Source organism: Solea solea, chromosome 21 (assembly GCF_958295425.1).
Source record: "Solea solea chromosome 21, fSolSol10.1, whole genome shotgun sequence".
Taxonomy (NCBI): domain Eukaryota; kingdom Metazoa; phylum Chordata; class Actinopteri; order Pleuronectiformes; family Soleidae; genus Solea; species Solea solea.
The window spans coordinates 16,868,106-16,892,664 of record NC_081154.1 but is presented as its reverse complement, the minus strand read 5'-3'; the positions used below and the strand labels follow the sequence as shown (position 1 = coordinate 16,892,664).

The following is a 24,559-nucleotide window of genomic DNA, read 5'->3' as shown; positions in this document are numbered from 1 at the left end:
TTCACTCACACGTAATTCCTACATACCGGTAATGAAGAAGGACGCAGAGTCCGTTGGAACAGGCAAACTCATCCATATGGCAGGTCCGGTTGGGGCAGTTCTGGAGTTCATCTGCAGCATCGGCGCAGTCTCTCTCCCCGTCACACACAAAGTTCAGCGAGACACAGCGTGGCTGGCCAGGGTACCAGGTCGGGCAGGTGAACTGGCTGGAACTGCAGGTACGTTGTCCTGCAGGGGACAGAGGGGAATGGTCAGAGATTAAATATAACATAATAATATACATTTGAAAAAGCTAAAATATACAGTCTAAATGCTATCTCACCACACTGTAGTTCAGGAGCCTCGTCACTGTTGTCCCAGCAGTCATTGTTGCCATCGCAGACCAGTGACTGGGGAATGCAGTTTCCATTGGTGCATGTGAACTGGCTGGGACTGCATGTCTTGATCTGGTCCTCTGCACAGGAACATGCAAGGGAACATTAAAGGTACGCAGGGCAGATGTTTACCTGTGATGGGTCATTCCATTATAACCTTTCAGGTAAATCTAAATCGAGTGATCTGGGAGGGAATCTACACTTCTGCACTTCCTCCTTTTACAGCCTTTGCTAAATCTGACTGGGAGACTTTGACCAATCACAGGGCAGTTCAGAGAGCCCACGGCTGCTCCTATTGGCCGTCCAACTACAACTAGTCTCCTTACAGGTCACTCTGGGGGAAAGCAAAAACCTAAATCTAAACCTAAAAAAGAAAAAAGAAGACTCACAATAATTACAGTCGTGACCCATGTATTCTTATTCCCCCCACTGAACAAATAAAGTCCTTAAATTCTAATCGACTTTAATAATATTATTGTGTTTAATAATAAACACAATAATGTAAAACTTATTCTGGAACGTTAGATTGTTGCATTTTAAGTAGATGTCGATTGATATGGGTTTTTCTACAGCCTTTGCCGATATCAACTGACATCAGGGCAGACGATTTACTGGGCCATATATTTATAGGCAATTTTCCTCCATCTGATAAAAATATAACTCCTTAATGATATCATAGGATTTTTGAACAACATCAATGGTCCATCTCTCCTCACTTAATGTCTGCACTCCAGTGCAATAACATATAGTATTTTCAATGAAAATAATGTATGAGCTAAATATTAACTACACGAAACAGGTCATCAAAAAGAATAAAAAACACTTTTGGATGTGTTTGTGATTTGGCAACAAAAATGTGTAATTTGTAATAATTGTGATGATTATTTAACAGTAAAAAAAATATATATATATTTTTTAGCATGTTATGAATTTTGACATGAAATACTCAACAAACATCACAACAGAAATGAATACACTACCAATACAGTTAGGAAAAGAAAGCCAAAGAGAGGCCGCTACATGGATGTAGTGAGAGAGGACATGAAAGTGACAGGTGTGATGGTGAAGGAGTTGGACAACATGGAGAAGTGGGGACGGAAATTCTGCTGCTGCAACCCAGGAGGGATTTCAACACTTTTACATTTTCACAGGATACATTACATCATCGGTGGGCAGACATTCTTAGAAATATGATTAAAATAAAAATTTGTCTCAGAAAGATTCTTCTCTGACCTCCAGCCTTGGTCTACAGTTGTTACAGTGCCACAGAGGCTAGATCTTGACCTGTTTTGTTTACAAATTTGTTTGTTCTGGTCACACAAATTGAGAGTTTGGCTTCACCAGAAATAAAAAAAAAAATTGGTTTAATGAATACAATTTTTAATATTAAATGTTTCATCAAACATTGGTTAAAAGACAGAAGAGCACCTTGAGTCTCTTACAGTTACACTGTCTCATGAAAGCTACAGAAAAGGCACCGGTTTGAAACAGCAGGACTAAGAACAGAGATAAAAGCATTTGAGGTGATGGCACCATGTAAAGAAGAACAAGAAGAACGTAACCTGTGACCTAAAAACCTAGTTCTCACTCACTGCAGGACAAAGGTTCGTCTGTCCCATCATTGCAGTCTCTGATTGTGTCACACACCCAATCCCCGGGGATACACTTCCCTCTGTCACAGAGGAACTCGTCTGGAGAGCATGTGCGGCTCGCTGAGGTGGAGTAACACACAAATACAGTTTCATGAATTTACACTCGCGCCCACTCTGCTTTATGTTTGACAGAGTGTGACTCACCGCAGAAGAGAGGATTCTCGTCGCTGTTGTCTCCACAGTTGTTGTTGCCGTCACACCGGTTTTCAGGGTAGATGCAGATGTTTGTGGTGTCGCACTTCACCTGACCAGCAGGACACGTCCTGTCAGCTGAAGAGGAGCCAAGAAGGGAAAACAGACACAGATTCATTGGTGGGCCAGTAGTTCTGTTCTCAAACTGTGGTACGTGGAGCCACCAGTGGTACGCAAGCTTCCTCTGGTGGTACTTGGAGGAAAATCAGAAAAGCTGTTCTACTGTATGAACCAGGGTATGTGATCAGAGTGGAGCTGAAGAATTTTGACCGGAGTGTGTAGAAAATGAAACAAATAACAATAATGATAATAACAAGAGTCACCTTATCTCTCTTTGAGCATACTTCTGCAGGACAGCTCGAATTAAACAGTTTGGAAATAAAGTAAGAGAGAGTCAAGGTGGAGATGGTTTGATCATGTGCAGAGGAGGAATAGTGATTCTATTGGACAAAGGATGTTGCAGGAGGAAATGAGGAAGACCAAAGAGAAGCTGCATGGATGTTGGGACACTAGGGAAAGGACAAGATGGGGGTAGAGGATCGGCTGTAGCGCACCCCTAACGGGAGAAGCTGGAAGAAGAAGACTAACACTGACACAGAACTATTTTGAACTGCGCCTAATGTTACGTGAACGCCATCGGGCATCACTCGCGTCATACACTGGAAGGAGATGTGAACATGAGCAATAAATGAAAGATACTAAAAAATAAATAAATTAAACTTCAATGTAAGCTATATTTATTGCCAAGCTGTTACCAGAAACCCAATTGTTCTGCTAAAAAAAATCCCTGTATTTTATTTTATATAGTTCATTAATAGAATGAAAGATATCATACGTGTATTTTTTTACTACTAAATGAAAGATAACATAAAAGATAACATAAACACCTGTATTTGTCTGATTAGAATAACTAATAAAACAAATGATAACATAAAACATGTATTCTATTTTCTAAGAATAAGAAACAAAATGTTAATATGTATGTAACGTAATGTAATGCAATATAGCATTATTTCATCTAAAATCCATGAACCTGCCATAAATTGTTCTGACAGGAAGCAGACATTCTTTGCACATGCACAGAACAAGTCGAGTTTCTGGTAAGAAATCGGTGAGAGACGGTTTTGTTCCTGTGAAAATAGCTTGTTTTGATAAACAGAAAAGGTAAGACAACATTTCTGCTTGTATTTCTTGAAAGTGAGTTCTTGTCTTGCTTGAATCTTCGACGTGTTTTTTTTGGGTTACATAATCACCCTGATTCTCCAGTGCCGCTTTTCAATGTTTACTCCGTTACAGTGTTTTTGGCTTCTGCTGGTTTGATCGATTGGTGTTTTAACTGTGTTTGGTGAACATAAGAATGCTTTTTAAAAGCGTTAAGCCGAGTTTCTGACCTTTCTGTGGGTATGCAGCATGTCTGTGTTAATTAAAGGTAGACATGGCTTTATGACGTGTTTGTTGTTGCATGTGACGCTGCCGCCGGTACCGGGGGCATCAGGGAAGAAGAGGCTAATTCCATCATGCTTTTGGGGATGAAGGCTTGCTACAACAACACCTTAAAGTGAGTGACTATTTTGTGTGGTGTTTGTGCATTTATATATGAATACCCAAGCTAAAAACCTATAATATATTTATAGAAAATCCTCAGAGGCAACATTGTGTCTCCCTGGGCCAAGAAGGAGGACAGGGTCTTCATTCTTTTTGAAGATGATGACCAAGTGGAACCAGGTGAAAGTACACAGACAGATGTAAGAAGTCTGCAAATCCAGTGGCTTTCATCATGGATGTACTTTTGCCAGAGGTGAGATATCAGACATGTTTTATATGACTGCATATGTCTCCTTTTAACACACGGTTACTGCAACACAACAGATTTACATACGTGGAACTGAGTTTGACTCATTAAGTTTATAGGAAACTGTTAATCCAATTTCCACAACACTGTATATCCCCTAATGTATGGCCGTATAATTTTCCCTTCCCCCATGCGAAGATGTCCAGGGCCCGTCAGCGACCCAAAAGATGATGAGGACAACGATCGCAAAAAGAACACTGCAGACTACGATCAGCTCTTCAAGATCAAGCCCCTGTACACAGACATTATAACAGCCTGCGGCTACAAACTGTTTGTACTTGCTGATTCTTGATACTTGGAACTTTTCTGTGTACACAGGGAAGAGTGATACAAGTCAGCTCAGCTCAACTCACAGTCTGAGCTATAGATCTGTAGTTGATCTTCTGCCATTGTCTGTGCTTGGTCGGGGCTACACATTGTATGTAGACAATTCCTACACCAGCCCTGCCCTCTTCAGAGATCTCCACATGAAACGTATTGGGTGCTGTGGGACCATTCGAAAACACCATGTTGGTTTCTCACACACAAACAACTTTCCTCAAAAGCCTGAGAGGGGCGATATCCGCTGGTTTAGGAAAGGCTGCTTGCTGTTCGTGAAATGGGTGGACACTCGTGAGGTGGCATTGTGTTCAACGGTGCATAAAGCCTTCAGTGGAAAGACTGTGCAGCGCAAGGTAAAGGAGGCTGGGGTGTGGAGCACAAAAGCAGTGCCTGTTCCTGATGCTGTGGTGGACTACAATAAGAACATGGGTGTGGATTTGTCCGATGCTCTTATTGGATACTACAGCGTCCACCACAAAACCATGAAGTGGTATAAAACTTTTTTTAATCACTTTGTGGATATAGCAGTGGCCTGATCCCAATGTGAAGGGAGACCCTTGCTGCTGATATGCTACGTTTTGCTGAAGGCTCAGTACCGCAACCATCACCATCCAAGCCCAAACTCACCTGCATGCCACGTTACTATGGCAGCAACGCGACAGCGTCAAGGAGGTACTGCAAGAGGTGCCAGGATGCCGGTATCACAAGGGTGAAAACACCTATTTACTGCAGAAAGTGCAACGTCGCCCTGTGTCTCACATCAAAGAAGAACTGCTTTGAGTTGTGGTATGATGCACTTTGAGGTTGTACATGTTGTGAAGGGTGAAAATTGCAAATACTGTAAATAGTTGTTTATTTATTTTTTATTTACAAGTTTTTATACTTTTTGCTGTTCTTTATTATTGTTGTTACTGTTTGTACAATACATCTACTCCAGTTGGAAACAAATCGTTTTGTATGGTTTTATTTGAATGGGGAAATATATTGATGTGAATGTAAAAAAAAATATAATTTTTTTGAAAACCAGAGACCAATAGTGATGTAAATAAAATTAAATGGGTTTTTATAATTTGGTACCTAAGAAATGTCAATGTGCACACATGGTTCTAAACTGTCCCAAATTGGAGAACACCTGTGCATCTCTTTACTAAAACCTCTGTAATTTTTACTTTGCACAGGTAATGTCCACAATCCCGAACCGAACCAAAACCGTGATTTGAACCAAACCATGGATTTTGTGAACTGTTCTACCCCTACTTTATTCCTCGCCTATTTTTTTAGGCGAGGAATAAAATCCTGCATTTATGCTGGGTTCCATCTGCAGTTACTCTGACACAGTGGCATCTACAGTGATGCTTACACTTCTGGTGGAATCTCACAAGTGCTATCTTTATTTCGACACCAGGATAATTGCCATAGAGCTTGTAATTGCAGAGATACAATCTATTTAGTTTGGGCATGTCATTTTCGAGCAGGAACCCCAAAAAGAGGTTCAGGGAAGAAGAGGTTAATGACAGTGAGATCACGGTGAACTAACTCCAATTTGCTCTTAAGAACCAGCAGTGGAAGAACCCTAGAAACCTAACCCTAACCAAGAGTCGTTGATTCACATAAAGCTGGGGATCCGCTCTCTTCAGATTTCAAATGATTCATTTGTTCATTTGTGTGTTTAGTATCTTCCACCATAATCACTTCCTCAGTTTTTGAATAGTCCCTTTGATTGTTACAATCACTACTCACGGCAGTTGATTTCATCAGACGTGGCGTTGTCTAGGCAGTCGTTGAGGCCGTCGCAGATGAAGGCTGCGCTGATGCAGCGTCCATTGGCGCAGGTGAACTCAGTGGTGGGGTTACAGGTGGGGAAGGGGCAGCCCCTCTCGTCGCTGTTGTCACCACAGTCGTCTGTATAGTCGCAGACGTAGCCGAGCGGCACACACCGACCGTTGTCACAGGTGAAGTCCATAGATGAGCAGGTGTGGAAGGCTGAGCAGGAGGAACAAGAGACTCCAGATTTATTATCATAACATGATGTGATATCATACATTTCCAATGTTAAAGGGACAATTAAGATTTTATTTTTAAGTGTGGTGGTATGAGTTTTTAACACAGCGAGTCATCCTCGACTGTGCTTAGTGCACCCTTGTCACAGCCTCTGATTTCAGAGGTTAAAGAAAAATGTTTAACCTCTGAAATAACAGTAGCACACACACGCTGTTGTTGTGATCACATGGGCTCTACATGCATCCAACACGCAGAGCCCACGTGATCACAACGGGCGCTGCTGGATAGAAGTGCTAAAGCAGAATGGACTGTTGTATCGGGGCGCTTATATCGGAGATTTTAGAGGCACTCCGATATAATCCGATATGCGTTTTTTGGCTGATATCGGACCGCTATCCGATATCAATATCGGATCGGGACATCCCTAGTTTTAATACCCTACAATTTATTACCTAGTGGCTAATGTGTACCTTTATTTCTCTAGGGTTTTGTATGGGAGAGTAAACAGATTACAAACTTCAATTTCCAGTCAGAACAGGCCATCGAATGATGAGCTAAAGCAGCACACATAATAACATAAGTTATTATAGTCTTAAACTGGCTAAAAGAGTAAGGAAGGCACAGCAGATGCAGTGCTGACTAAGTATCACTCAACCACACGAATGAACCGAATTATCATTTTAAACATTAAAGATTAAAAGGTTTAAATCAAATTGAACCATTGTTACTGTTCCACCCCTTTTTAAATTGGTCCATTGACTAATTAAGTTTTATCTGTGAAAAAAAAATGACCATGAATCATTCAAAGTTGTTTTGAACTTCATTTCTCACCACACACTCGCTCCAGCTCATCAGAGTTATCGTAGCAGTCACTGTGGCCATCACACTTCCAGCTTCCTGAGATGCAGTTACCATTGAGACAGGTAAACTGTTCTGGCTGACACCGTGATCCTGTGTCCTGAATGCAGTCTTTGCCGTTGTTGGCCAGGTACCACTTTCCCTCATGAGGACACTGGCACTCTGGGCCCACTGGACCTGAGAGTTCAGGGGGCGTGAAGAAATGTCAATCTGCTGTCAGAGAAAAACCTTTATCTGTGTAAAAAAAAAGCTCAATATTCTGACAGCTCTCACTGATTTAAAGTGTTTGCTCTCTCAGACTAGTATATCTAATGCTGTGTTTCCATCGTGGTATAATTTTAGTTTGTTACCGTACGGTTTTGAATGGTAACGCCCTGGGGGAGGCTTGTGTTACAACTGAGAACAGTACCTTTTTACTTGGTTGGCAGGGTGTGGGCTGTGCCCAAAGGGCGCACAATGCTACGTCATACCGGTGTGACGACAATGAACAGTGACATCAAACGTGACACAACAGGCGGTAGTAGAGGACATCCAGCAGCTGTTTTTTCTTGCTCGGTTTGTGGCTAAATGTCTCAACAAGACAAAGCTTTATATGAGAATAGACTGTAGGCGTTTGCCTGGACTTCTTTGGGACATTTACACTTTCTGTAGTACAGTATCATCTTACTCTGGTTCCCCAAGGAAAGAGTACCGTAGAACGGAATGGTACCATACTGTTCCAAACCGAACCGCTGCACTCAGTAGAAACACAGCATAAGAGAAACTTCATTTAATTATTTATTCAGAAGCCAGAACTCTACAGAAAAAAGGTATTCTTCTCTGTTTGGCAGGTTAAGCTGTCAACCTCACAAGCAGCATTGCACAGAAGGTTAGCCAAACATTAGCATTAGCCATGACAAAAGATTTTACTACTCATGGCAGCTTTGGTAAAGCTTTCCCTTACCTGAAACACAGACATGACTACAGCCGCCATTGAACTGCTGACAGGAGCTGGTACAGCTCTCTTGATTGGACCCAGAGTAAACATGGATGTCGTTTGGTCGGTACTGCATATCCTGGGCTAACACCGCAAAGCCAGAGCCATCGTCCTTCCCGGCCCGGAAGATGCCTCTCTCAGTCCAGTCAGTCCAGAAAATGTCCTGCTGAAAGACTGTCATGGCAAATGGGTACATGACACCCTGCACAATCACCTGTCGATTTTGTCCGGTCAGAGAAGCTCGTTCTATCTTGTCTCTATGGGAAGAAGGGAGAAAGAATGTTGTCCAAAACGTCTACAGTAGGGTAGTGCAGTGTACGGTATAAAAAACAGGCACATACAATGATGCATCAGCCCAGTAGAGCATTCTTTCTTTGTAATCCAGAGAAAGAGCATTGGGTGTTGACAGGCTGCTGTTAATAATAGCAACGCGAAAGTTTCCTCCCAGTGTTGCCCTCTCGATCTTTGCCGGAAAACCCCAGTCAGTCCAGTAGAGGTAACTGGGCAGAAAGAATAAAGAAAGAGAGCAATTAGGAAAGGCAACAAAGGTCTCCACCAAGGGCATCCATCCATCATCTTCCAATTATTTGGTCTGACTGTGGTAACAAAAAAAGTAAGGTGTCCCAGACAATCTTTTCCTTTTCCTGACTGTACACCACCTTTTTCCAATACAAAGCGAATTTCTACAGGCAGAAATGTTGATATGCTATGGATTCGCCAGTATTACCTATTGTGGCGACAGTCCACATGGAGAAAGTAGAGTACAACACCCCCCCCCAAAAAAATCCAAAATCCAGGAAGTGCTTAGTTTATACAGCACATCAACTCTGTGGATGGAAATATCAAATTCAGCAGGGAAGATGTGACAACCACTTGCCTTCTCTGGATGGTGACGTTCATATGGATACTGGAGCATTCACACCAGAGTTTACAGGAAGCCAACACACAGAGAGCACTATTTTTTTCTTTTGATTCACACCATCCACTGAAGTTAGGGGCGATCGGATCACTTTAGCACCCACTAGTGCCCAAGGTCAAAAGAAGAAACACCAAAACATGAAACAGGGACTCAAAACTTGTGGATACCCCAACAGGACCTTTGTGAAAACTGCCACCAAGGCCAGAAAGAATATTTCCAAGCCAGTGGACAGTAAAGAGAAAGATTGTCATCCCATTGTGTCTGGTATACCTGAAAAACTCAGGAGGATATTCAACAAACATCATATCCCTGTGCTTTTTCAAACTCAGCAACAACCTCAGACAAGATGAGATTAGATAAAATAGATTCATTCCCAAAGGAATTTACATACAGACTCACTCGTTCATCCCAAGGACCACACACCTCACATCCAGAGGAGTCACTTGGTTATGCACTCCAGTGCTACGAGGATGCATTAATGCATGGCTTAACACAGGAAAACCAACTCCTCAGACCAGGACTCAGCTCATTGTATACATCTACATCAGCTCATACATAGATATGTCACAACAGTAAAAGTTCTTGTGTGGTGGCTGGTCATTGTAATTTATTGACGTTCATACCATTAAAACCTTGCAATCCTCTCAAAGCTGTGGTTGGTGGGAATGTGTTAATGAAATAATGTTGCTAGTTGCTTTTACCCGTAGCAGGGGTCGACAACAATGCCTCTGGGGCTGTTTGCTTGGGCGATAATGGAGCGATTCATCCCATTCAACCCGATGGACTGGACATTGTCTCTATAGTAGTCAGTGAAATAGAGACGTTCATTGACCCAATCATATGCCAGTCCCTCTGGATCATCTAAATCTGTGCAGTAAAGCAGAAGAGAGGGAATTGAAAGAAAAAAAAATTAGCTTAGCGCAAGAAAACGTGTTAAAAGGTGTTATTCCACAATGTCAACACAGTAAACTGCTTAACTCACTTGTAGCTATATTGACAGGGGGGCTGGTGGGAGAGGTTGTACTGATGTAGGCAATCCTGCTTCGACCAATCCCCATGTACTGGCAGAAGAAAATCCGCTTCTCCTTGAAGTCATAATCCAAACCCATCATGTTGTACCCTAAGTTCACTGATGGGAGGGGAGTGCTGTGGTCTGCAGGGTCCAGCCTAAGGCTGCTCAGTGTGTAGTCTGTGGTGAAAACCAGAAACTCGTCTAGTCCATAACCACATGTTACCCCATTACTAAGGAGCGACCCATGTGCGCAACCACATTTCGGTTTCTCCTGGCCAGCGATGGCGAAGCAGAGCTGCTGGCAGCGTCCGTTATCTTCTTGGCATGGGTGAAAGCCCACCTGGTTTGCAGATGTGGGCTGGACATGAGCATCAAAGATGGTGACGTCCATCGCCCCATCAAGATTGTCTCGAATTACCTGGGGAAATTGGGAATATTGTTCATTCAGTGGCATAGAAAGTGTTGCTACATTTCCTATACTGATGTTTACTTCTGTTAAAAGAAGCAATTTGTCTACCTGTCACTCATCTCTGAACCTGGCTTGGATACAATTGTTAGCAAACCTCTAAATCATTATAAATCATTATCGGTGCAAGGAGTTAAACAATGTTAATGTGGTTTTGACTAGTTGAAATTTGAGACATAAGGAGTCAGTAAAATGCTTTGGTTGGTTGAGTTAAACTATGTTTTTAAAGTAATTACAAATCCTAAATAACACTTTATCCAACCAGGAGCCAGAAACAGGGTAGTCACGGTTAGACAGTTTGTCAGTAAGCAAATGCTCGCCCCTCACCAAATGTGCTAATAAGGTGACAGAGAGTAGGGATGGGAACGCTATGGGCTGCAACAAACAAGAAGTTGTCATTTCATTTTTATTTTACCTCTGGTTGGTTGGTATTGGCTGGGTCTTTGCTGGCTTGGAAGAGCTTCCCAAGCTTGTTATCCACCCATAACATGTAGTTCCCCAATATAGCCATTCCTGTTGGAGACGGATACCGACTCCCATACCTGACGATCTGCCTCTGAGTGCCGTCTACGGCCATACGGGAGATCATATCAAGAACATCATCGGTCCAATAGAGGAAGTCATTAGTGTAATCCACAGTCAAGCCGCGAGGTGAAGCAATGCTCTCTGATGCCAACACTGTGCGGTTAGTGCCATCCAAGAGAGCGCGTTCAATCTTGGGTGTTTGGCCGCCATCAGTCCAGAAGAGGTAGCGTAGCTTGGGGCTGACGGCCACATCACGGGGCCGGTCCTCAGAGGACTTAAGTAGAATCATTCGGTAGGTGGTGTTGATGGCCAACACTTCCAGGAAGGTCTCGCTGTCAAAGGCATTGGTGAAGTATAAATTACCTAAATAAATGAAAGGTGAAATGGAAAAGAGGACAATGTTAACGCCAGTGCATGTAAGGAATATATTGGGTTAAAGCAGAACAATGGACTCGCACGCACATGGTGGAGGTGTCAACTGAAATGCTCCTCATTCACTTTATATGAATGAATGAATGGAGTTGCATCAGGCAGCCTATCAAATAACACTCTCAAACAGTACACGATCTAACCTCTTGGTTTGGACCTCTTGGACAATACCAATGTCCATGTCCATAGTGGTACATGCAGAATGTGGATGACTATAGCACATGTGCAGTTTGAGTCCGTGTGGACTGTACATTCTTACCAACACTTTTCTTTCCAGTTGGTGGCGCACTCATGTTTTGGTGAAAAGACAGTGACAAAGACGGTAACCATGAAATCTATCTATTAGGTTATATGAGGAAGGTAGTTGGTAACCAAACATCAACTGTGCAATCAAAGAATACAAGGACATACGATCAAGGGCAAACTGCTAGTAGTATGAATGCAACCGCAAGCATGTACGCACTTCCAGAACCATGAAGCAGCTCTTCACCGACAAGGAACGTGATGGCCTGCCTCTAATGTGTAAAAATGAAACTGCACTGTAATAGAACTGTAGTGCTCAAAGGAATCAATCAATGCTTCCTTGCAGAGATAATGGTGGAATGGTAAGTACGGAGGGTTTGTTGTCGAATGTGTTTTAGCTTTTCATGTGCATAGTCATGATATGGGCACCTGGGATCTAAGCACAAAAAGTGACTGTCATGAATTCCCAACATGGCCAGTAAAGATATAGGGGAAGAGCAGGAGCAACTGGGATGGATTTCAACCTGTCTCCCAACTGAAACGTAACTATTGGCTTTATCATCCCCTTAGATACGATCCATAGGTACATTTTTTGCGCACCACAATTTTTCAACTTAACTACGCATAAGTGTTAATAAGGTTAGGGTTGTGGCCCACAGAAAGCGTGAGGTTAGGGTTGTGTCTGATTTAAGGATGGATTACGAAATGTGCCTAGCTGGCCCCGGCCCAGGGGCCTCTTAGGGCTCAGGGGGTCCTGAAGCCCAAGCTTCTCGTCTACTATCCTGATATCTTCGCTACTATGTTATTCATCCCAATATTTGAATGGGGCCCTGAAGCCACACAACACCGTTTTTTTTTTCTTTTAGATTCAACTTTATTGTCATTGCAAGTACAAGCACAACAAAATGCTGTTGGCATCTAACCAGAAGTGCAAAAGGGCAGTAAGGTGCAGTATGTACAAGAATTGACATGAGAAGTGAGGTAGACTAGTGCAGTATGATAAAAAAGCAGCATATGGGTAGGAAATATAAATAAATCTTTGTACTGCTGTGAAATTTTACAATTGGATTGGCGTGCATGGGGGGGGCCTTCTCTTGTCAGTGTTCAGGGGCTCACTGGCTCATAATCCATCCCAGGAATCTACCCATTCCCTTTTTAAAGAATGAATAAAATTGAGTGGTTTCCTACCTGCAACCCAGTCTACAGCAAGGCCTTGGATGCCACCTCTTCCAATGCCTGAATTGATGACATCACTGTAATCTCCACCGTCTGTTTTGGCCCTGAAGATGCCCCTGTAGGATGTGGACGTGGTGTTATCGGTCCAGTACACAAAGCCAGATTCAATATGGAGGTCCAGCTTCCCCTTAATGGAGTAGGAAGCTACAAAGAGGGAACACAAGATTGGCATTTATGGTCATCAATTAACAGGTTGTAAAACATCAAATACAGACTAATATGAAGTCAACATACGTCCACCAACAGGCACCATAGCCTCCGAGTGATCTGAGCTGTTTATGTGGAAACCACGGATGTACTTGGGGGTGGAGATGACGGCGAAGGATTCATACTGTTCACAGCGGGTGCCATCCTGAGAGGGGTTAAATCCTGTGGTGCAGGCACAGGTCTTCTGATTGTTTGGTTTGGGCAGACAGAGGTGAGGACAGCCGCCATTGTTGGAACTGCAGGCATTTGCCGTCCCTGCTGAGTCTGGGGGGGGAGCAGAGAGACGGGGAGCGGTGGATTAGGTGATTATTAGTGGAAAATGTGAGCGCAGCATACAGAAGAAAAAAGCTGCACTGTTACCGATAATGTGACACTCATTAATGTGACATCTAATTTAATCTCGGTTTCTTTAATTGTTTTATTTCATTCAAACAATTTTTGACCAGGAGGTCCCTTGAGATGAAAATATATTTTGCGGTAAACCTGGCCAAAATGAACAAAATTATACAAGAAAATCAATTCTATTCTTTTCTATTCTACATATGTTTTTTTTTTTTTTTACTTTTTTCTACTTGAGATACTCAGATGCTTGTCTTCATGAGTAAATCTTGATCATCATTGACACTTACATATCTATATGTTGTGCTCGATTTTTAAAACAATTTAATCTACTTACAATAGTTTGACCAATGCATTTTATATAAGGTTGTTTATTAAAAGCTTTGCTTTTAAATCAATCCCCATAAAACTCTGGGAAGATGTTTATTAGCAATTAAATGGTAAAAAGCCTTCTCAACAAAAAAACGATGTTCAGATATGAAATGCACGTGGTGCTCACTCTTTCTCTCCTTGTGAATAGAGTGAATATGTGAGAACACCATAGTCCTACTCACATATTCACTCTTAGGGGAAAAAAAACTGTTGCATACTAATTGGCTTAGATAAAAGCATCAAAAAAGTTTAAGGACAGACATTTATGAAAAAAACAACAGCAAATCCACATACTGTCTCTGGCGTGCACTTTGAGAGCACGCAGACCAGACATGCCGCTCCTCATCACCACCATGTTGGCTCCGGTGTCCTTGTCCACCCTCTCGATGACCTCATAGTCCAGGTCGGTGTAGTAGAGGTGGTTCTGGTAAATTGTCAGCCCCCACGGATGAGACAGACTACTGACCACCCTCACCCGACTTACTCCATCCATGGTGCCACTTTCAATCTGAGCAAAAATAAAAGGGGGTGGGGGAGTTGCAGGAAGGAGCTGAATCTAGACCATCATAGAGATGAATAAAGATGAACTAAAGCAGTTATTACTTTGATTAAAAAAAAAAATTTGGCAACCTAACCTCAATATGTCAACTTCATGAACATGTCCAATATTTGACTAAAACCTTTGTTCTTTACTTGTACCTACCACTCCTGAGCCTGCTACACCCCAGTACAGTTTACGAGCAGATAGGTCTGCTGTGAGGAATCCTATGTTGGCCATGTTGCCCGTGAAGAGGTTCCGGAGGTTTCCCCCATCCATGTCAGCGCTGCCAACCTTTGGAGGGACTCCACTGTCTGAGCCCTTGTCTGTCCAAAACAACTTCCTGCAGAGAGAGAGTTGGAATGTGAGTGATGACTGAAGATATCTCAGAGGGGTAGAGTCATTTATTTCACTCCTGGCCATTTAAATGAAGATCGAGTTCAGTCAGAAACACAACTTCTACAGTCCTCTCACACATGCATGTGCACTTTTTCCAATTGTTGCTGTGATTTCCTGGGAAATTAGCAAAGACTATATATGTGATTGACGATTCATTTCCATTATTGTGTCATGCATAGATAAATATGCCTTAATTCGTCATAACACAGCCAGTATGTTCATGTGGGCCCCATAAGGGTTATATTCAGACTGACAATATATGGGTCCCAAGTGTGGGGTGCCGTTTATAAAGTGGCACATCCTGAAAATAACTGCAACATTTTGTCACATTTAGCTTCAAACAATGTTTGAAAAAGTGGTGTGAAGTCAGTTTTTAGCACATTTACAACAATATTTGTAAAATAATTTTTGTAATATAATATTTGTATATTTTTAAAAATGTATTAAACAGTTGAATCTAAATATTAAATGTTACACCTAAATGTTAAATCTAAATGCTAAACATAAATGTTAAATCTAAACAAAAATGCTAAATCTAAATCTTTCGGGTGAAACTAAATATTTAGCTAATATGCAAATTCACACTGCCGGTAACCGGATGTACCAAAATAAAAGCTCGAGGAGGTCAGGCTGTGTTTATAGAATCAAATAATGCATTAAAACCACCTTACTGGGGGAAATAAACACTTGAACATACATTATCATGATAATAACTACCTAAAATAACAAAAAACATGTTCACATTGGCTAAAATGTCATGTCTGCTTTCATAAAGGCCAGCACTAACTGACTCATTCTCAATTTCACACCACCTGTTTTCTTCATGAACATTTTGTAAGTCTGACAGCTTTATTGATTGTGACTCTGTTTCTGGCTTTTCCTCAACAAAATCTTCATTCCTATCCATGGTCTTTAATTAAAATCAGACAAATATACCATAGGCTTTTGTTTCTCAGTGAACGTAATGCTTTACCCTCCTACTGGATCCACAGCTATTCCCATGGCTTCTCCCACTCCCTCTGGTTTGCCAGTGGAGGTGATGAGGGTCTTCCTGTAGTGTTGTTTCCCATCGACGCGGATCACCTGAGTGAAGTTTTGTTTATTTACACGCACTGACACACACTAACTGACACTTTTTTTTTTTTAAATAAAAAAAGATAAATAAAAAGAGACATTTTGTCTGTGGTGTTTACCTCTATGGTTTTTGCACTAGGATTGGTGTAGTACATTATCCGGCTTATCCAATCAAAAGCAAGTCCAGAGGGTGATCCCATGAAGGCAGCCGGAGCGAACTCTGACCTGTTGGTACCACTGGTTTTCACCCGCCATATAGAACCCTGATATAAGAGCAAAGTCAGATAGCATTCATCATAAGAAGCTCTGTAGACCGAAATCAACATTATAGATTTAGGCAGCATTGATTTGGTAAGGTGAGTTTTTTTTTAATTGACTAAAATAAATTTTTTCTTATGTTCCTGCTGGCAGACATGTTTTCAGTGTGTGTTAGTATCTGTGTTTTGAGCTGGTTCTTGCACCCTTCCAAGATCAGTACTCACAGTGCCCTGCACCCAATAGACAAACTGCTCCTGGTCATCAAAGTCAATGTCACGTCCCTGGCTGATGCCAGACACGGGGGTCATTGCGTTGTTTGAAGGGTCGGCGGGGTCGAGAGGAATGCCAAAAATCACCGAATCTCTCACCACCATCAGGAAGGGAGCGTCATCTATGACAGAATGGGAGTACACGTGATGTGGAGGACAAAAAAAGAAGAAGATGCCAAGCTGTTCGGAGGCAAAACAGGGCTCTAAATGGTAATTAAATAGTCAGTGATTATTTAGTACATTTATTCAGTAATATAATCCATGCAGAGCATTAACGTGAAAGATTATATTTTGACATATGTGGTTGGTGATAAGCGTGGAAAACCCTTCAAAAGGCAACGGTTTAATTTCATAAAATTTCTGCATTACCCATAATGCTATTGGAGTTTAACCAGAAGTGATAATGTTGTGAAGTTAGCCGCCACTGTTGGTGTTAGCTGTTTGTGTCTTAGCAGTCAAATCAAACCTCCACGAAAGTGTGGGGGTTCGATTCCCGCCTCCTCTGGTCCACATTTGTGGGCAAAACACTTAATCCCAAGTTGCCCCTGACTGCTGTGTCAGCAGCGTGAATGGGTGAATGGCACAACTGTAGGGTAAAGCAGCGTCAGCGTTGGGTCATCATCAAGCCTAGAAAAGCGCGATATAAAGAAATTGTGTTGTTTGGAAGTGACACACTCGCACACGTACACACAGCTGCTCAGTGTCTTTCACCAGGAACATTTAAAATACAGACTGGAAGAGATGGGACTCAAACCCCTGACACTGGGGCTGGAGAGATCCAGGACATCCAGAAAACTATTTAATTGAAATGAAAAATTACTGTACCTAATTAATAGTTTTGACATACATGAGTATGAATCCCTGTGTTGCAAGCAACTGTAATAGAGGTGGCTGTCAACCTGGCTATCAACCATGAAACTCTGAGTACAGTAACACTTCCAAATGAATATCAGTCAAAATTAGAGGACACATTTTCATCCACATAGTGTATTCACTCTAAGATTTCCACCCGGTTAGATCTGGTAGCACAGAGATCGCTGCTGTTTAATACTTACCTTTGACACAGGTGCGTTTGTCGGCATCCAGCTTCCAGCCAGACTGACAGTGGCAGGTGTAGTACCTGGGTCTCAGGCCTGACAGCAGGCACAGCTGAGTGCACAGGTGCTCTCTGCATGGGTTGATGGCTGAAAACAAATCCCCAAAACCACAATGTCACCTTTAATCAGACGTAGCATTTAACATGGGCTTATATTATACATACTACACATTTTATGCATTGATTTTGTCTCCTCTATTTCTTGTTTGTCTTCTTCTGATTATTAGTATTGTTAATATTTTTAGTAGTACTTTTAGTATTTATGCCTGACTGATTATGGTTTGTTAGACAATGTCTTGAAGGCTCAGGTTTTGATGGACTCCCATAATCTTTCTTTGCCGTCTGTATGAGGCTGTTAATTTGTGCTTTAGACTACACTGTTAGGTCTTCAATGGTGCAGGATGCTTTTCACTACAATGGTAGATCAGGAGATAGATTTCATAGCTTATTTAAAATTTCTTGTTTTAAGGAACAGCAAATGGGTTAAGCTTGCTTAAAACTAATCTTACTTAAAACAAGCCTGTAAATCTAGCCACAAAAACCAGACAAACTGGGCAAAGAAATTCTCTCATGTCAGAAATGTTTATTTAAAAATAATCTTCCTTGACTTGAATAAGCCAACTAGCGCGTTAAAAATGTCAACGTTGGCCAAAACTTTGCCTCATTCAATGACGTTGTTGAGATTCTATGATTGATGTCACGTCCATGCCCAGTGGCCAGTCAGACTCAAGTTTGTTTCACGCTGGAGGAAAAATGTATCACCTCTGTGTGTTCACACCCAGAGCTCTACGACTCTAGAAGTTTCATCTACAGAGACAATTTAAAAAAAACTAAGAAACAAAGTTTGCAGTCAGACTATCGCGCCAGACACGAATGCACACAAAAATGATCTTGGCACGAATGTTCGTTCGGTGTGCTCCCCCTAACAAACACTTTGTGAGATAATGTAGGGAAGCTAACAAGATGTTAGCCAAAAGATGACATTGCTGCTAACAGATTTAAGTTAAAAATATGAATGTCAGCGGTTTTGGTAATTACCCATAGGTTGTTTGATGGGATGGTCCATAACGATGCCCATGGGTTGGTAGACGTTGTTCATCAGAGTGGTGATGTTACCACCGTGAAATTTGTTCGTTCTCATCACTTTACTGGTGTAACGCTCAGACCAGTAGATGCTGTCCTCAAAGATGGTCATGCCATGTGGGTGCTGGAGAACCTGGTGTGAGGAGGAAATGCACAGAGGTCAGTGTGACTGTAGTATGTTTATACATTAATGACCATTCTCAAGTGGGACATCCCCCCCCGCTTTGAGATACTTATAAAATACCATGCAGTCTTAATCATCCATCATCTACCCTTTATCCCTGGAGAGGTCACCAGTCCATTGCTCTCACATTCACACCTACGGTCACAGTTTAGAGTGTCTCTACACCAGGGGTCTCAAACTGGCGGCCCGGGGTCCACATCGATTTTATGTGGCCCTCCAAAAAATATCAAGTTGTAACGAGTCATTTCTATTTGTTTTTATTTTTAAATTAATAGATTAATTTTGCATCATGAATATGTTTTTTTTATTGTTGCATATTAAAACAAGCCCTTAGATTTTGAAATTATCCAATCCAATCCAACTTTATTTGTAAAGCACAAAACAAACACAGTGGACCAGTGTTGTACAGAATAATGATGAAAGACAGAAAAGCTCACACGAGGCAAGAGTACATATAAAAAACGGAATTAATACGGTATATTAATATGTGATTTTGAGCTCATAACGTCCACCTGTTGCTTTTCCCAGTTTTTTACTTGACTGGCCCCCGACTGACCAGACGAGACAGTCGGTGGCCCACAGGTCATTTGAGTTTGAGACCCCTGCTCTACACTCTGTGAGAGGAAATATCCCTCTTGTGTTTTTAATCAAAAACAGAATCAAACCAAACCTACCATGTCACTTGCCATGACCTGATGGCGGTTCTTGCCATCATAGTCACAGTAGTCAATATATTTGAGGTAGGCATCAGCAAAGTAGACCCTGCGTGTGGTGTAGTCCAGGGCCAGACCATTGGGCCAGTAGAGCTTAGTGCTGACAATGATTTGTCTTAATGTTCCATCCATGTAGGCGCGCTCGATCCTGGGGTTCTGACCCCAGTCTGACCAGAACATCAGATTAGTGCTAAAGGAAAGAGACTTTATTACAATATATTCTAGACTAGGCATCAAAAGAACACTGCTATATAAATAAAAACATTCTAAAATATAGAAAATACAAATTCCAGTCTCACTAGTTGCGAGGGTCCAGAACTAGTCCACGGGGGCTGGTTACATTCTTAGAGAGGAGGACTTTGCGGAAGTGGCCATCGAGAGTGGACACCTCAATGTTCTCCATGACAGAATCCGTCCAATAAAGATTACGACCCACCCAGTCCACGGCTACACTCTCTGGAACCATCAGACCACTGGAGAACACCTAGAGCAGATTTGTTAAACACTATTCATAATGAAAAAAACATTCCACAGCTTTGCTTTTATCCATCTCGACGTCTCTTACTTCACGTCTGTCGGTGCCATTCTTGTTGGAGCTCCATATCTTCTTCTGTGAGGCGTCTGCCCAGTAGATTTTGGACGTCACGCTGTCAAAGTCGACAGTCACGATGCTGGAGCCGCTGATCACGGGATTCATCTGTGGTGGCTTCATGTTGATATGGTTGGCAATTATCTGGCTACGCTTTGTGACCAGAAGTACAGCAGAAAGTTGATCTAAGGGCAGATAATGGAATTGGGTTTCTTGTCCATTTTTGTGTCTTGCTGTGTCAATATCTACACATAGCAAAATACACAGATGTAAGCAAATCCTCCAAAAATGGGATACATGCAACACATTGGAATTGGACGTCAAGATCTGCAATGTAAATGCAGCCATAAAGGGCTCAATCTTAGGCAGCTCCATTGTTAGTCAGTCGTCACTTATGGCGTATATCCACCGGCTCCACTCGCCTCGCCATGACATGGTTTAAGTAGCGTTTCCACCAGGTACTACCTTTAGTACCTGCTCCAGCCAGTTTCCAAACGCGTGCAAGTAGGTACGATGCGATGATTGGTCAGACTTCCGGCCACTGATTGGCCAGAGTACCGTCACAGGAAGAGACGTCTGACACAGAAATCAAGCCGAACAATGCCGAACTGTAGATCAGTTAAAACTACTTAACAATCCAAAAAAACCTGGGTTAATCTGCAACAACTACCAGGAGTCTGGTGAATTTAGTGACAGCACTGCTGATCGCGACCGGCATCACAGACCCTGCCGCTGTGTTTCAGTCATGGAGGAAGTACTGAACAAATATGATGATGAAGTCATCTCAAGCTTCTGGTGCTCACCTGTAGCCTTGCAGGTGCGTCCATCAGGCTCCAGGAGGTAGCCGTGTGAGCAGTAGCACCTGAAGCTTCCTCTCTCGTTGTAACACTGCTGGCTGCAGAACCCCGGGATCAGACACTCGTCGATGTCCTCGCAGTTCTTGGTGTCATTGAGATGAAACCCTGGTGGACAGGTGCACTGGGCCCCAAAAGGTCCTTGGATACAGTCGTGACTGCAGCCCCCGTTGTTCAGTGCGCAATCATCTTGATCTTCAGAAAATGACACAACAGTTCAGTTAAGATCTGTTGTATAATAATATAGCAGTGTAGTTCTGGAAGTAATACAAGGCTGACTCAGCACACAATTGTGAAGTGTTATTTTTATCTATTTACTTTTCATTTTTGTTAAGAAAACCTTGATTTATTTGTACTGTCAAGGAGAAATACTCAGTAATCAGAATCCTCAAAACTTCTTTTTGCAGTTAGTTTCCAATTGACTGGTTATTGTTACGTTCATACCGTTAATATATTATTTAAATTTGCAAACAAATGATGAAAATTATATCTTTCATGCACGATGTAGACAATCAAAAGGGAAATGAAAAAAAATTAAATGAGTTATCATGACATAAAACCAAGGATCTTAGACTAATCTAAACAAATCTAAAAATGGAATCAAATTGTGACCTTAAAATTGAAAATCAAATTGAATCGAGGATTTGGAGAATCGTGACACCCCTATATGATACACTGCAGCACTACAGTAACTGATAACAAGGTTAAATTCCAGAACAAAGAGCTGGACGTTGATTGACAAAGTTTCAGTGCAATAATTTGGAAGATCTATAATTTCTCTGAGTTCTGATTAGAATTGATAAGCACTCGTGCTGGGAGGTACACTGGTTCCCTTTTCCCTGCTGCACCACCCATTAGCTGAAGAAGTAACTGTGGTAGTAAAGGTAAGTGTCGAGAGGCAGAAAAGGACAAATTGGACTATGAAGGTTCTGAAACTGAAATGGGATTCTGGGTTTCAAAAGTCTGATGTAGACCAAGTAAGAATTTACTCTCTTAAAATCAGTAATATGTCTGACACTCACTGCAGATAGGTGACTCATCTGCTCCGTTGGGGCAGTCCCTCTGACCGTTGCACACCTTGTCCAGGTTGATGCACACCTGGTCAGTGGGACACAGCCACTGTCCAGACGGACAACTAAATGGGGGCGTGGGGCAGTTCTGTTCATCACTCATGTCCCGGCAGTCATTGTCACCATCACACAGCCAACTTGTCGGGACGCATATTTTGTTGGCACACTGGAAGTAGTTGGGTCCGCAGGTGACGGGAGGGCAGGAGTTGTGCTCGTCAGATCCGTCCTCACAGTCTGGATGGCCGTCGCACTCCCATGTATGCGGGACGCAGAAACCATCGGTCTGGCATTGGAATTCATCATTGTGGCAGAGGCCTGGACCTCGAGTGGCTGTGGGAAGACATTTAAAATGACTGAGAGTGCAGTGACCTTCACTGATGCATTTAATAGCAATAGCCAAATATACTAAATTCAAAAAAAAAAGAAAATGCTCAAGAAACAGAATAGCAAATCATGGTTTAAGTGATAAAAGTGTCCAAAAAAGATCACTTTTAAGCTACAAAATAAAAAAAAATTGACAATGACAGTGGGTGTGATACTATACAGCTTAACTGAGCCAAAATAAAAAAGCTAACTTTATTACTCAAAGGTCCAGCGTGTAATATTTAGGAGGGTTATTTGCAGAAATCGAATATAATATCCACAATTGTGTTTGATTGTGTATAAAGCAGTGTATCTCAGACCGAGGACCACTTAATCCATAAAAAAACACTCACGGACCACCCAACTCAAAATATCCCCAAAACAGTATGCTAACTTCAACAGTTCACAAATGAACTAGTTGATTTGATATCGAAAACAACACATATATGGCGCAGGCAGTGTGAGAAACACTAAAATTAAAACACTGACATTTTTAAATTTTAAAACATGATATGTTACTTGCTTGTCACCTCGCGGACCACTAGGGGTCACTAACAGACCACCAGTGGTCCGGGGACCACACTTTGAGAAAGGCTGGTATAAAGTATATAGTTGCTTTGAAATATAATCTGTTTGTTTTTCAATTCATTAGCATAAGCCAATTACATACATTTTAGGTGGGGGCCTTGTTTTACACAGGCTGCCTTCTTACTTGTTTCTATGGCAGCCCGAACAGACATGTGTTTTAAAACTAGATCTAGAACCTAGAGGAAGTGGGAGAATAGAGTTGTGTAAGAGTCTTTACATCTTCTCTGGTATGCAAAGGCCAAAGACTTGTGTACAGTAACACATTTTGACATAATTCATTTTAACATATAGGTTAATGGGTTAATGGTGGCATCTTACGACAGTCTTGTTCATCAGAATGGTCCCTGCAGTCAAAGACTCCATCGCACCGATATCCCGAACTGACGCACTGGTCCCCGCTGGCACAGGCAAACTCAGAGGAGGCACAGGAAAACTCTTAAAGTGAAGAAGAAAGAAGGAAGAAGAAAAAAACAACAGTGGAAATATGAATGAACAGAAACATGGCTCCTTATCTTATTAATGCAAAAATCTAAAACAGAGACGGTTTCGTTTGGCCTAATTTATATTTATATTATATATTATAAATATACTGTTATTTATACTATTTAGTATAAATATTCATATTTATTCTAAAAGAAGGACACGAACAGAGCCTATCGTCCGTACTCAAATAACCTCTTTAATGGTCGCCATGTTTGTTGATGCCTGCAACTTGGCAAGTATTGTGTGTAGGGTAGTGGCGAAGATAGCGTTTGGGACGGGCGGATGTAAAACAGAAGAAGGTGATGTGTCAGAGTTAGTAAAGGAAATACAGTATGTGAAACTGAAATACTGGCTTCACTGAATTCAATTTGTATTTAAAAACCCTCTGTTTATGGTTTGCATTAATCACCTCCACCCACCAAATAAGACAGCTTGTAGCCCTTCACCTGGTTTGCCAAAATAGTTAGTGAGCTATTAAAGCGAGCTGGCCGCTGTGGGTCAGATAAAAGGCCTCACGACACCTCTCAAAAACGTCTTGAACAGAGCAGATGCAAATTAAGGAAACCGCATTGAAGATTCATTTAAATGTAGATGTTTGAAAGTGGTATTTGTGGATGAATGATTTTCATCCACTACAGTTAGCCATAAATTGTTTATACTCCTTTATAGTTGCTTTTCATGGTGTGATTATTCTCTGCTGCTGCTTGGAGCAGACACACTTTCACTTTCAATCTCCACCAGTTGCTTACAAGTAAAAAATAACATTGTAAGACAGTTATGTACCACATGTGCATGATAACAGTGTTACACCAGGTAAACTGTATGTAGATTAAAACTTTTCTGATCACATCCATCCATTTTCTACTGCTCTATCCTCCACAGAGGGTCATGACAGGACCTGGAGCCAATCCCAGCTAACATAAGGCAAAAGGGAGGGTAAACCCTGGACAGTTACCCTGGATTTCCACTGGACGTGGAACGGCCGCGGAACGACCGCGGAACGGTAGCCGTTGCAAATCGCTTC

At 41.9% G+C, this 24,559-nt stretch overlaps 1 protein-coding gene across 1 annotated transcript in view; it reads right to left on the bottom strand.

The window, feature by feature from the left end:
- The window catches only part of lrp2b (low density lipoprotein receptor-related protein 2b), a 76,312-nt gene that overhangs the window by 27,236 nt on the left and 24,517 nt on the right, over nt 1–24,559 (bottom strand). The window contains exons 24-49 of the mRNA XM_058621180.1: nt 23,371–23,487; nt 22,054–22,431; nt 20,981–21,226; nt 20,154–20,362; nt 19,888–20,072; nt 19,550–19,778; nt 18,647–18,824; nt 17,568–17,696; nt 16,468–16,634; nt 16,105–16,248; nt 15,885–15,994; nt 14,678–14,855; nt 14,269–14,482; nt 13,291–13,527; nt 13,009–13,200; nt 11,039–11,511; nt 10,128–10,575; nt 9,847–10,012; nt 8,568–8,726; nt 8,194–8,483; nt 7,224–7,427; nt 6,132–6,374; nt 2,171–2,296; nt 1,967–2,086; nt 323–454; nt 27–228 (exon numbers count right to left, since the gene is read on the bottom strand). Of these exons, the coding sequence (XP_058477163.1) occupies nt 27–228; nt 323–454; nt 1,967–2,086; nt 2,171–2,296; nt 6,132–6,374; nt 7,224–7,427; nt 8,194–8,483; nt 8,568–8,726; nt 9,847–10,012; nt 10,128–10,575; nt 11,039–11,511; nt 13,009–13,200; nt 13,291–13,527; nt 14,269–14,482; nt 14,678–14,855; nt 15,885–15,994; nt 16,105–16,248; nt 16,468–16,634; nt 17,568–17,696; nt 18,647–18,824; nt 19,550–19,778; nt 19,888–20,072; nt 20,154–20,362; nt 20,981–21,226; nt 22,054–22,431; nt 23,371–23,487 (5,476 nt within the window). The remainder of the gene's footprint in view (nt 1–26; nt 229–322; nt 455–1,966; nt 2,087–2,170; nt 2,297–6,131; nt 6,375–7,223; nt 7,428–8,193; nt 8,484–8,567; nt 8,727–9,846; nt 10,013–10,127; nt 10,576–11,038; nt 11,512–13,008; nt 13,201–13,290; nt 13,528–14,268; nt 14,483–14,677; nt 14,856–15,884; nt 15,995–16,104; nt 16,249–16,467; nt 16,635–17,567; nt 17,697–18,646; nt 18,825–19,549; nt 19,779–19,887; nt 20,073–20,153; nt 20,363–20,980; nt 21,227–22,053; nt 22,432–23,370; nt 23,488–24,559) is intronic.